The sequence below is a fragment of the Chlorocebus sabaeus genome, chromosome 26, assembly GCF_047675955.1.
Source record: "Chlorocebus sabaeus isolate Y175 chromosome 26, mChlSab1.0.hap1, whole genome shotgun sequence".
NCBI classification, from domain to species: Eukaryota; Metazoa; Chordata; class Mammalia; order Primates; family Cercopithecidae; genus Chlorocebus; species Chlorocebus sabaeus.
The window spans coordinates 54573609-54587085 of NC_132929.1; the positions used below are offsets into that span (position 1 = coordinate 54573609).

Here is a 13477-nt window from a genome sequence, read left to right on the forward strand (position 1 = left end):
AGATACACACTACTATACAGTCTTACATATTAGTTTTAAAGATATTTTACAATCTAAGTAAATACTTACCTGAAATTAGCCAGGAGTAATGGCATATTCCCATGATTCCAGATCCTCAGGAGGCTGAGTAGGGATGATGGCTTGAGCCCAGGAGGTCAAGGCTGCAGTGAGCTGTGGTGAGCCACTGCACTCTAACCTGGGTGACAGAGCGAGAACCGGTCTAAAAAAAAAAAAAAAAGGGGCGCGGTGGCTCAAGCCTGTAATCCCAGCACTTTGGGAGGCCGAGACTGGCGGATCACAAGGTCAGGAGATCAAGACCATCCTGGCTAACACGGTGAAACCCTGTCTCTACTAAAAAATACAAAAAACTAGCCGGGCGAGGTGGCGGGCGCCTGTAGTCCCAGCTACTTGGGAGGCTGAGGCAGGAGAATGGTGTAAACCTGGGAGGCGGAGCTTGCAGTGAGCTGAGATCTGGCCACTGCACTCCAGCCTGGGTGACAGAGCAAGACGCCATCTCAAAAAAAAAAAAAAAGATTATCTGTTGGAAATGTATATCAAAATAGGCAGAATTCATTTCCAGGAAAGACTTAATTTTAATAAAATTCATTTTCTAGGAGTGTGTCAAGGGTTTCTAACAACATGGTTTTACAGTTTTAGTTAACTGTTCATTAAACTCCATGAGGACAGGAAATTTGGTTTGGTATTGTATCCTCAGCTCCTAGAACAATGCTGGCACATAATAGATATTCAGTAAACATGTTAGGTGAATAAATGAATACATATAGGACCCATAGAAATTGAATTTGTATGCTACTTTGGGCAAATCTTTTTACTTCTGATCATTTTCCATCATTTTCACCTCTATTTATTAGATCTAGTGCTTTTTCCATGTATTTTCCTTCTTCACATTTTTTAAACTACAGAAGTGGAAAGAATAAGAAAAAGGGAAAACTTTGGTGGTAGAATAAAATGAAATAAATATGCCTGTTACAAACCCTTGGCTAGGTGCGGTGGGCTCACGCCTATAATCCCCGCACTTTGGGAGGCTGAGGCAGGCAGATCACCTGATGTCAGGAGTTCAAGACCAGCTTTGCCAACATGGTGAAACCCCATCTCTACTAAAATTACAAAAAAAGAAAAAAAAAAATTAGCCAGTTGTGGTGGTGGGGGCCTGTAATCTCAGCTACTCAGGAGGCTGAGGCACAAGAATTGCTTGAACCCAAGAGGCGAAGGTTGCAGTGAGCCGAGATGACACAACTGCATTTCATCCTAGGCAACAGAGTGAGACTGTCTTTAAAAAAAAAAAAAAAAATTGGCCAGGTGTGGTGGCTCACACCTATAATCCCAGCACTTTGGGAGGCCGAGACGGGCAGATCACGAGGTCAGGAGGTCCAGACCGTCCTGGCTAACACGGTGAAACCCTGTTTCTACTAAAAATACAGAAAATTAGCTGGGCATGGTGGCATGCGCCTATAGTCCTAGCTACTCGGGAGGCTGAGGCAGGAGAATCGCTTCAACCTGGGAGACAGAGGTTGCAGTGAGCTGAGATCACACCACTGCACTCCAGCCTGGGCAACACAGCGAGACTCTGTCTCAAAAAAAAAAATTCTCACCAGGCCAGGTGTGGTGGCTCATGCCTGTAATTACAACCCTTTGGGAGGCCAAGGCAAGAGGATTACTTAAGGCCAGAAGTTCAAGACCAGCATCATAAGCAAGGCCCTGTCCCTACAGAAAAGGGATGGATGGCTTGAGCCCATGAGTTTGAAGCTGCAGTGAGCTATGATCGAGTCACTGCACCTGGCTTTGAGTGATAGCAAGACCTACCCATGCTGGAGTGCAGTGGCGTGATCTCAGCTCACTGCAACCTCCACTTCCTGGGTTCAAGCAATTCCCCTGCCTCAGCCTCCCAAGTAGCTGGGGTTACCCGCACACGCCACCATGCCCGGCTATTTTTTGTATTTTTGGTAGAGACGGGGTTTCACCATGTTGGCTAGGCTGATCTCAAACTCTTGACCTCAAGTGATCCACCTGCCTCAGCCTGCCACATTTCTGGGATACAGGCGTGAGCCACTGTACCCGGCCCAAGACCCTGTCTCTTAAGAAAAAACAAAAACAAACTTGACTATATAAAGAAATTAAAATCATTAGGATGTTGATTTCAAGAGAAACTTCTTAAATGGATATTTATGGGCAAAGACTAGGATCACCTGAATCCACTAAATGAAAGTATAAGTAAGCCAGGTGTGGATACTCACACGTGTAATCCCAGCACTTTTGGAGGCTGAGGCGAGAGGATTGCTTGAGCTCAGGACCAGCCTGGGCGACACAGTGAGACCTCATGTCTACTAAAATTCAGTTAGCCAGGCATGGTGGCGCATGCCTGTAGTCCCAGCTGCTTGTGGGGCTAAGGCGGGAGGATCACTTGAGCCCAGGAGGTTGAGGCTTCATTTAGTCCTGACTGTGCCACTGTGCTCCAGCCTGGGCAACAGAATGAGGCCTTTTCTCAATAAAAATAATAATAATAATAAATAAATGAAGTGTAAGTAGTTGGATCAGTCAGAATAAACAGGGATATAAAATAATGTTGAAAGCCATGATGAAAGGTTTCGAGTTGATTATATTCACATAAATGCATGAAGGAAGTAATAGAAATACCAGAAGAAATAAATAAAAATCTAGTTGGGAAGTGAGATTTTTAACAAAAAATACAATTTCTTAACCAAGGAGTAAAAGCTTGGGTTGCTGGCCAGTGAAACCCTCTGGAACAGGAAAAAGAACCCTTTCTCTGCTGTGTCCCTTCAGCACCCTCTAGTGACCAGTTGTCACATCATGTGTGCTGACAAAGAAATGTTTACTAACGGTTTACCTCTGTGATCACAGAGCTGGCAAAGGAGGGTGAATTTGGAGCTCAGAGGCAATAAGTTGACAGCTGATACAGGCATCTATTTTATCATTGGACATCAGTTAAGACAGTGTTTATCTTTGTGAGAAAAAACACTTGGGAAACCAGATTTTGTGTATGCAGTACAGTTGGTGTTGTGGTAGTTTAATTGCATACTGATCTACTAGTCTTGCTTTTAGCAAATTTTCATGTTTCATACATTTAAATGTGCTTGTTTTAAAATCTTTATTTCTTGGGATTGAGGGCGTATTATACTATTAAAACAAATTGCGTTAAAGTAAATACGAATATACTTATTCTGCTTTAGAAAGTAATGCTTGAATTGGAATCCATTGTAAGATATTCTGATTCCTTGTTCTTTCTCTTTCTCATTTCCTAGGTGATCCAGATTAATCTGAATTCAATAGTTCCATCTGTTAGTGGTCCAAAAAGACCTCAAGATAGAGTTGCTGTGACGGATATGAAAAGCGATTTCCAGGCTTGCTTAAATGAAAAGGTAGGTTACTTTATTGTTATCTGTGTTTTTCAACCCGCTTTGTGCTAAGTAGTAAAGAACCAACAAGGTGACCCATAAACTCAGTTCACTGCTATGTTTTATATATTACGGCACATACCAGCAGCCCCCTTATTTTCCTTCTGTCTGATGTGCCAGTCAGTCATTTGGTACAGTTCCATTGTGAGGATCAGAGATTGATTGTGTCTATTTCAATTAAAATTATATACAATTTAAAGTTGAGTTTGTTAGTCACAGTAGTCTCATTTTTAAATGCTGAATAACTACATATGGGTCTTGTATTGATGAACAGCATAGATAATTGAATACATCATTACAGAAACTTTTTTTTTTTTTTTTTGTTTTGAGACAGAGTCTCGCTTTGTTGCCCAAGCTGCAGTGCAGTGGCACAATCTCGGCTCACTGCAACCTCTCCCTCCCGGGCTCAAGTGATTCTCCTGCCTCAGCCCCCAAGTAGTTGGGATTAACAGGCGTCTACCATTATTGCTGGCTAATTTTTGTATTTTTAGTAGAGACAGGGTTTCACCATGTTGGCCAGACTGGTCTTCACCTCCTGACCTCAAGTGATCTGCCCACCTCAGCCTCCCAAAGTGCTGGGATTATAGCCATGAGCCACCACACCTGCCCTACTTTCATAAAATTTGGTAAATGTGACTGAATAGCAGGTGGTCTCTGGCTTTTTGGGGTTTGTATTTTCTGTCTCAGAATCACAGTTTTAGTCTTGTCACTTTCTCTCTTCTGAGATCTCTAGTACTTGGCTTTCCTTTCAGAGCCTTTCTTTTTATGATTTCTTGACTTTTTGTTCAGAAAATGTTAAACTTGTACAAAAACAAAATAGTCCACTGAATTGCCATGTACCTGTTAATTAGCTTCAATAATTAGCAACTCATAGCCAATCTTGTTTCGGCTATACTGCACCAACACATATAGGATTCCTTTGGAGGAAATCTTTGGGGTCATTTTAGCAGAAAAAAATATGTGCCATCTCTTGAGAATTACTGTAAACAGGGATGATTAAGAACAACAAAGCCAAATAAGATCTGGATTCTGAGTGGTAGGCTTGACTTTCTTAGTAGATAAAAATTTTGCTTGTGAACATACCAGACTCCTATTGTGCCTATGCAGATTTATGCTTCAGCTGAATTCAACTACTGAATGTTTTGGGCCTTCAGCATCACTCACAAATATGATTTTTAATGTTAAATCATCAGATGTCCAGTCTGCTATGTTTTCTGCCAGTATTTTATTCTGTACATACTCAGAATATTTAGTCTATATTTTTGTGGAAATTTGTATAGGTTGGATTTAAAGGCTTCCAAATTGCAGCTGAGAAACAAAAGGATATTGTCTCCATTCATTATGAAGGAAGTGAATATAAGCTGTCTCATGGATCAGTGGTCATTGCTGCAGTTATCAGTTGTACCAATAATTGCAATCCATCTGTCATGCTTGCCGCAGGTAGGTTGTAGTTTATGGCCATACTTTTTTTTTTTCCTTAATTATTGTTAGCTTTTCTGTTATTGTTAACTTTCTGTTTCTTAGATGATGCAAGAGTGTCTACATTTGATATTGAGAGACTTTCTGTTATTTTAGTTAGGTCTTAAGGAGCCTGAGTTTGATTTATGTTATTTTGTTTTTATTACACTGAAGGTAAATTTACTGTTTACTATAACTTACCTATCAATTAATTTTAGGTTGTATCTGCTTCTCTTGTTAATTTAGAACTATAGTTATTTAGCAGGTATTTCTTGATTATCTAGAAGTTAACCATAACAGTGTGGGAGATTTCATTAAAAGTTATAAAAGTAGTAAAAGATCATTGTCTTGGCAAGGATTGTAAATGAAATCAATTTGTACGCCCGTTGGAACATTTCCTTCGATGTATAAAACCATGTATAATGTGTTACATTCCCCGTAGCTTATTGTAATTATGACTTTAAAATGGTTCGCTTTAGAAAAAAGAAAAGAAGAAAGAAAAAAAAGATGGTTTTGTTAATGTGTACTTATATATGTGCATCTTTTGTTTCCAGTTGTGTGAATGATGTCAACCTGTATCTTAATAATTTTCAACATAAAGGCTAGTCTATAACTATAATTTTAAATTTGTTGTAAATGAAGCAAATCAGTAGAATAAAGTGGAAAAAATAATGACAATGAGTTTATGAATTCATACTTTAATCTGAATTGGAGATGAATCTGTTAAATAAATTATTTCTCACTTTTTACTTTGAGAGAGGGAAAGAAACATTGCCATAATAAATCATTGTTTGTTGGCCGTGCAGGTCTTTTGGCTAAAAAGGCTGTTGAAGCTGGTCTTCGTGTTAAACCTTATATAAGAACAAGTTTATCGCCAGGCAGTGGGATGGTTACACATTACCTCAGTTCAAGTGGAGTATTACCATATCTCAGTAAGCTTGGGTAAGTGACAGCTGTCGCTGTTCATATTGATATTGGCGTTCAGTAGGTACTGAAGCTGCTTGTTTGTGCCTTTCATATACAAAGAGAAGATAGAGAGCCAGGCGCGGTGGCTAATGCCTGTAATCCCAGCACTTTGGGAGGCCGAGGCAGGCGGATCACAAGGTCAGGAGATCGAGACCATGGTGAAACCCCATTTCTACTAAAAATACAAAAAAAAATTAGCCGGGCATGGTGGCTGGCGCCTGTTGTCCCAGCTACTTGGGAGGCTGAGGCAGGAGAACGGCGTGAACCCGGGAGGCGGAGCTTGTAGTAAGCCAGGATCTTGCCACTGCACTCCAGACTGGGCAACAGAGCAAGACTCCATCTCAAAAAAAAGAGAGAGAAGATAGAGGCCGGGTGCCATGGCTCATGCCTGTAATCCCAGCACTTTGGGAGGCCAAGGCAGGTGGATCACAAGGTCAGGAGATCGAGACCATCCTGGCTAACACGGTGAAACCCTGTCTCTACTAAAAATACAAAAAATTAGCCGGGCAAGGTGGCGTGTGCCTGTAGTCCCAGCTACTCAGGGAGGCTGAGGCAGGAGAATGGTGTGAACCCGGGAGGCAGAGCTTACAGTGAGCCGAGATTGCGCCACTGCACTCCAGCCTGCGGGACAGAGCGAGACGCTCTCTCAAAAAACAACAACAACAACAACAAAAGAGGATAGAAAAAATATACTTTAGTTTTACTTGCTACCTTGCTATTACCATACAATTTTTGATGCCTATCACTCAGGAAACACTTATTGGGCATATCAAATGAGCAAAGCACCAGCTCAGATACACAAAAGTAGGAGATGTGGTCTTAGCTTCAAGATACTTAGTTGGAAAGACAAGACAAACAAGTATAACCAAATAACAGTTACAGTATAAGAAAAGATACCAAGTATACACAATGTCTGTGAGTTGTGTAGGTCAGTTCAAAAAAGAAAGAAATCTTACAGTTTGCATTTATTAACTGAAAATTGTCATAATTTTAGTTTTATGAGGTTATTGGGTCTATAATACGTAAGTTTAAGTTGTCCCTGAACTTTGGAGAAAGTAACTTATGATTTTTGGGCTGGGCGCGGTCGCTCATGCCTGTAATCCCAACACTTTGGGAGGCCGAGGCAGGTGAATCACGAGGCCAGGAGTTTGAGACCAGCCTGGCCAATATGGTAAAACTACGTCTCTACTAAAAATACCAAAATTAGCCAGGCATGGTGATGCATGCCTGTAGTCCCAGCCACTCAGGAGGCTGAGGCAGAAGAATTGCTTTAACCCGGGAAGCAGAGGTTGCAGTGAGCCGAGATCATGCCACTGTACTCCAGTCTGGGCAAGAGAGCAAGACTCCATCTCAAAAAAAAAAAATTACATATGTTTTTTATGTAATCCAAAACAATTGATGCTAGTTGTGCAGGAATATTTTGGTTTTGAGACAGTGTCTTGCTCTGTTGCCCACACTGGAGTGCAGTGGTGCAGTCACAGCTCATTGCAGCCTCGACCTCCTAGGCTCAAGCAGTCTTCCTACCTCACCCTCCTGAGTAGCTGGGACCACAGGTGTACACCACCACACCTAGCTAATTTTTAAATTTTTAGTAGAGACAGAGTTTCGCCATGTTGGCCAGGCTTGTCTCAACCTCGTTGCCTCAAGTGATCCGCTCGTCTCAGACCGGATTACAGGCCTGAGCCACCACACCCAGCCTAGCTGTATTTTCAGTGTGTGTTTTGGAACATATGAGTCATCAGTTCCTTTGCAAAATGGATAAATTTTAGATTTTTTTGCTTTTAGAATAGCATCTGAAAGTAATTTAGAGGACGGTGCCTGTAATCTTTTAGTTGTATCATCTTGGATTTATTGTCAGGGACTCTTCTTGGGTTTAACTGGTTGATAATTAAGAGATTACTCCTATCAGAGTGCCCAGTTACAGTGCCTCTTTTAGGACCTTTGGTCAGGTTATTATAGCCAGGTCCTCTTTACATTTTAAACCCTTGGATGGAAGTACAGAATCAATTATTTTAAAAGGTCATGTTATATTCCTAGCAAGTAGTATTTGGGGGAATTCTCTTGTGCATTGATAAGTGCTGTTAAGGCTCTTCAAAGATTTGCATTCAGCTTTGAGACCCGCCTGAGCATTTTTATTTTTTATTTTACAAAAAAAGTAGCTGGGCCTGGTGGTGAGCACCTGTGGCTCCAGCTACTCAGGAGGCTAAGGAGCAGAATTGCTTGAGCCCAGGAGGTTAAGGCTGCAGTGAGTTGGTTCAGATACCATGCCTGAGAGTTAGACTTGATTGCTCAGAATGTTGTGAAGTGAATATATTGATGAAGGTTAATCCATGTGTCATGAATAGTCAAAAGTAAAGGGACTTATTACAGTGATAGAAATACAAGATAAGACTTGTCTTTTCTCTATAAATATTGTGATGTGCTATTCAGTCACATTTATTTTTTGAAATGCAGATTTGAAATCGTTGGTTATGGATGTTCAACTTGTGTGGGAAATACAGCCCCCTTATCAGAAGCAGTTTTAAATGCGGTAAAACAGGTAAAATGTGTGATCGGCAAGACATCTAAATGGTTTTCTTAACTATGTTTTGTTATTAAATTATAGAAAATATATATTGATGTGTTTATATTTCTGTAAACTCTGCACCTCTTGGCAGTTGTAACCTGTGAATGTTTAAATGATTCAAAGACTCATTTGTAGATCCTTGAAATAATTCCTTCATAATATAAGGAATTGATTTAGTTTATTCGCAAGATGGATAGTTCTGTATTTAAAAGTTAGTAATATGTTTTTTGGTTAATCTTGCCCTCAGACTTTAAGATTGCTTATGTATGATTATCCAAATTTGTACCATCTCTAGAATTGAATATGTTTGTTTGTGTGTTTATGGTTTTTTTCAGGGTGATTTGGTGACCTGTGGAATTTTATCTGGAAACAAAAATTTTGAAGGTCGTCTTTGTGATTGTGTTCGTGCCAATTATCTTGCCTCTCCACCCTTAGTGGTAGCTTATGCCATAGCAGGCACAGTGAATATAGATTTCCAGACAGAACCTTTAGGTATCTTTTCCTTTATGTATATGTATACCTACACATATGTTTCCCGATAGAAGTCATTATATTTTTGAAATGTTTCTTAGACCATCTATTCTTTGAATTATTTCAGGAAAACTTATGATAATGTGTAGTTATTAATTTCTGTGTTTATGTGAAGAAAATAAAATGTGCAGGTAATTAGTTCTTCCAGCTGCTTAAGCCTGAAGCACCCAGTTGAATCATTTACTTGATGTCCATAATATGTCTTTGAAAAGATATGAACATTTTCAGAGAGTTATTTTTTTACTGAGTGTCATGTTCAAAAATTTTAACCAGGTACTGACTCCACTGGCAAGAACATTTACCTGCATGATATTTGGCCTAGTCGAGAAGAAGTTCATCGAGTAGAGGAAGAACATGTTATACTATCCATGTTTAAAGCATTAAAAGATAAAATAGAAGTAAGAGTCTTTTGTGTTTCTTAAATAGTTTAATCAATTTGCAGTAGTTCTTTTATTTCATATATCTTGTTTTCTGACTAGAATAAAAATTAAAATTACGTTATTTTGAATGCGGTTTTCAATGTGTAATAGTATCTGGAATCTATAATTAAAAAGCAAATGGCGGCTGGACACAGTGGCTTACGTCTGTAATCCCAGCACTTTGGGAGGCCAAGGCAGGTGGATCACCTGAGGTCAGGAGCTCAAGACCAGCCTGACCAACATGAAGAAACCCCATCTCCACTAAAAATACAAAAAAATTAGCCAGGTGTGGTGGCGCATGCCTGTAATCCCAGCTATTCAGGAGGCTGATGCAGGAGAATCGCTTGAACCCGGGAGGCAGAGGTTGCGGTGATCCAAAATCGTGCCATTGCACTACAACCTGGGCAACAAGAGCAAAGCTCCATCTCAAAAAAAAAAAGAAAGAAAGAAAATGTCTTAGAGTATCAGAATTGATTAGTGTTGATTGGATGATCCGTGCAGCAAACCATCGTGGCACACATTTACCTGTGTAACAAACCTGCGTATCCTGCATATGTACCCCTGAAGTTAAAATAAAAGTTGAGGAGGAAAAGAAAGAATTGATTAGGTGTTCAGAATACATCAGTGAACAAAACCCAGAATTCTCCTGGGGACAGGCAAATAAGCTATAAAGAGAATAATTATATAAATTATGCAATTTTTTAAAATTATTATTTATTTTTTGGTGTTTCTTGGGAGATGGCGCCCCACTCTGTCACCCAGGCTGGAGTGCAGTGGCCTGAACCAGCTCACTGCAACCTTAACCTCCTGGACTCAAACAGTCCTGCTCCTCAGCCTCCCGAGTAACTGGGGCCACAGGCGCTCAGGCCCAGCTAATTTTTTTACTTTTTGTAAAATAAAAAATAAAGATGCTCAGACTGGTCTCAAACTCCTGGACTGAAGTGATCCACCCACCTCAGCCTCCCAAAGTGTTGGGATTACAGGTGTGAGCCACTGTGCCTGGCCTAAGAAATGGTGAGATTTTTGGATGTAGTTTGAAGGCTTTGATGTGGAACAAATATATTGAAAAAGCAGAGGTTTTTCTCCATTATAACATTCTTAGATATTAACAGCATACCTCATACATGCTTAATCTCTCTGTGGCAACATGTAGAAATCTTTCTAAATTCTTTAACTTTTTTTGGACTCTGTAGTCTTTATGTTCAGTTTGTATTGAAACTTTCCCCTTACAGTGTACCTGGAGATCTGGTATGCTAGAATTTGAGGAGCAAATTTTTAATCATTCTGTCCAAAAACCTCATGATTTTTTACAATGCACTGTTTTGGCTGGGCATGATGGCTAACGCCTATAATCCCAACACTCTGGGAGGCCAAGGCACACGTATCACTTGAGCTCAGGAGTTTAAGACCAGCCTGGGCAAAAATAAAAATTTTAAATTAAAAAAATAATAATACACTGTCTTAATTTTCTTTCCAAATGGATAAGGCCTATTTTTGTTGTTTTTGTTCTGACCTAAGTACTCTTTTATTCCGTTGATCATTTTCATGCGCCTCTTCTTCTGAGCCCTTTTAACTGTATTCACAGATGGGGAATAAACGGTGGAATTCCTTAGAAGCACCGGATTCAGTTTTGTTTCCATGGGACTTAAAGTCTACTTATATCAGATGCCCTTCATTTTTTGATAAACTCGTAAGTACTGTTTGACTATTTGATCTTTTAAAGATTGTTATAAACTAAGAAGTCTTGTAAAGAGTTAAATGCCTTGAACTTTTACCTTCTAGACCAAAGAGCCAGTTGCACTCCAGGCTATTGAAAATGCCCATGTCTTATTATATTTGGGAGACTCTGTCACAACAGATCATATATCACCTGCAGGAAGTATCGCTAGGAATAGTGCTGCCGCTAAGTATTTGACAAACAGAGGGTATGTGTACATGGCTTTAGAGTGTTTTTGTTTTTTCTTGTTTCTTATTGATTAAGAGGCTTCTATTGGTCATGTTCCTTTTTTCCAGTAAATACATGCTATTGTAGATATCTGACTGCCAATGTGTTTGTCTTAAGCAAGAATGGAGAGTGGAGGGGGGCGGTACCTTCTGTACCTGTCTTTGCTTGTGACTTTAGACAATGAAATTGCAATTTTAAATTGAGCCCTTATAGTCTCAATAAACAGCTGATTGGAAATAAGATTTTTCTTTTTCAGTGCTACTTTATTGAAAAATCAGCTTGGTTTTACCTACCAAATGAAGCCTGCTCATTTGGTTAAAACCAGCTTCCCATTATGGGAGTAAGGAATTTAAATGTGTATTTTATGGGCTGTGAAATGTACATGTGTGAGTCTGGGAATGATGTGTATCAAATCAAAAGACAATGAATTTCTGCTTCATGAGCCTAAAATTTTATAGGAACAATAAATGTAAATGTAAAGGCTATTTATATTGGAGATAAAAATTTTAAACTAGTAAGATTTTATTTCATTTCCACATGATTAATCATGTAGAGTTGCCCTGTTATCAAAGGACTGTTTTGACAATGAGACAAAGTTTTGCTAAAAGCAGAATGTGTAGTACTGCTACCTGATTAGCTTATTGGATGCTTGTTTGATGCTTGTGTAATTAAAATGACAAGCTTTTTCATTGAAATTTATTTATTTATTTTTGAGACTGTCACTCAAAAGACTATCACTCTGTCATCCAGGCTGGAGTGCAGTGGTGCAATCTCAGCTCACTGCCACCTCTGCATCCCAGGTTCAAGCGATTCTCCTGCCTCAGCCTCCCAAGTAGCTGGAATTACAGGCACACGCCACCATGCCCATAGAGTTTTTGTATTTTTAGTAGAGATGGGGTTTCACCACGTTGGCCAGGCTGGTCTCAAACTCCTGACCAAGTGATCCGCCCACCTCGGCCTCCCAAATTGCTGGGATTACAGGCGTGAGCCACCGTGCCTGGCCAAAATGTCCATATAGCTTGTCTTGACATGTGATAATATTGCATAGCTTTTATTATAAAGTGAGAAATAAGTTTTCTTTCCTATAAATATTTTTTTGGTTGTGATTTCCATCTTCATCATAATTGTGTCATACTTCCAAAAAAGAAAAACAGTCAACACTTCTCTCAAATGTACAATTTTTGTAATTATTATGCCTTCTGGTATGTATTTCTTAGCACATTTAATCCAGTAGTGTTCATCAATTAGAATTTTCTAAAAATAAAGACACTCAAACCTCCTAACACTCCCACCCTGAAGTAAGAATTTAAATGCACAAATTTAGAGTATTGTTGCCTCTGCGTAAAAGACCAGATCAGAGGCCGATGAAAGTCAGTTGTTGATTGTTGAGATACTTATGTTCAGTTATTTTTCCCTAAAACGTTATATATAGTCACTAATCCAGTAGCAGTACCCCTAGCACCCAGATTATGTTTTCTAAATACTATTTCCCAGTATGGTGAGCCAGTGCTTCATGGAGAAATTAGTGATTCCAGATCTGGGACTGGAAAATATACACGATTTTACCAAAAATTACCAAGATTACCAAAAACAAGGGAGTTGTCAAGAGACCATCAGTCTTCTGTCTAAAGGTCTCAGGGCCAGGACCAGCTCATTAGCTTGAAAACTGGTAAATATTATCAATTCTTTAACCAGCCTTTCCTGTATGGAATGTATTTCAGTGTAACCAAATCATTGATGAAGGAAAGTTTGTCTTTTGTTTGTTTGTAGAGACAGGGTCTCACTCTTGCCCAGGCTGGAGGGCAATGGCAGTTGGCCCTCTGCTGCCTGGAACTCCTGGGCTCAAGCACTCCTCCTGTCACACCCTCCTGAGTAGCTTGGGACTACAGGCTCACACCGTCATGCCTGCATAATTTTTAAATTTTTTGTAGAGATGAGATCTCCCTTTGTTGCACAGGCTGGTCTCCAACACATGGGCTCAAGCATTCTTCCCACTTTGACCTCCCAAAGTGCTGGTATTGCAGGTAGGAGCCACCATGCCTGCTGGAAAGTTTTTCTTTATAGAACTTTTATAGCTAAAAAATGAAGAAGGAATGGGTGAATTATAGTGTCACTATTTTACAGTCTCTAGTAAAATAAGCAATCTAGACCACAGTGA

General features: G+C 39.7%; 1 protein-coding gene across 1 annotated transcript in view; it reads left to right on the forward strand.

Annotated features, from left to right (window-relative positions):
- The window catches only part of IREB2 (iron responsive element binding protein 2), a 63347-nt gene that overhangs the window by 41334 nt on the left and 8536 nt on the right, over positions 1-13477 (forward strand). Inside the window, exons 11-18 of the mRNA XM_008015718.3 lie at positions 3282-3398; positions 4715-4874; positions 5699-5834; positions 8313-8397; positions 8760-8916; positions 9229-9353; positions 10960-11064; positions 11157-11299. Of these exons, the coding sequence (XP_008013909.1) occupies positions 3282-3398; positions 4715-4874; positions 5699-5834; positions 8313-8397; positions 8760-8916; positions 9229-9353; positions 10960-11064; positions 11157-11299 (1028 nt within the window). The remainder of the gene's footprint in view (positions 1-3281; positions 3399-4714; positions 4875-5698; positions 5835-8312; positions 8398-8759; positions 8917-9228; positions 9354-10959; positions 11065-11156; positions 11300-13477) is intronic.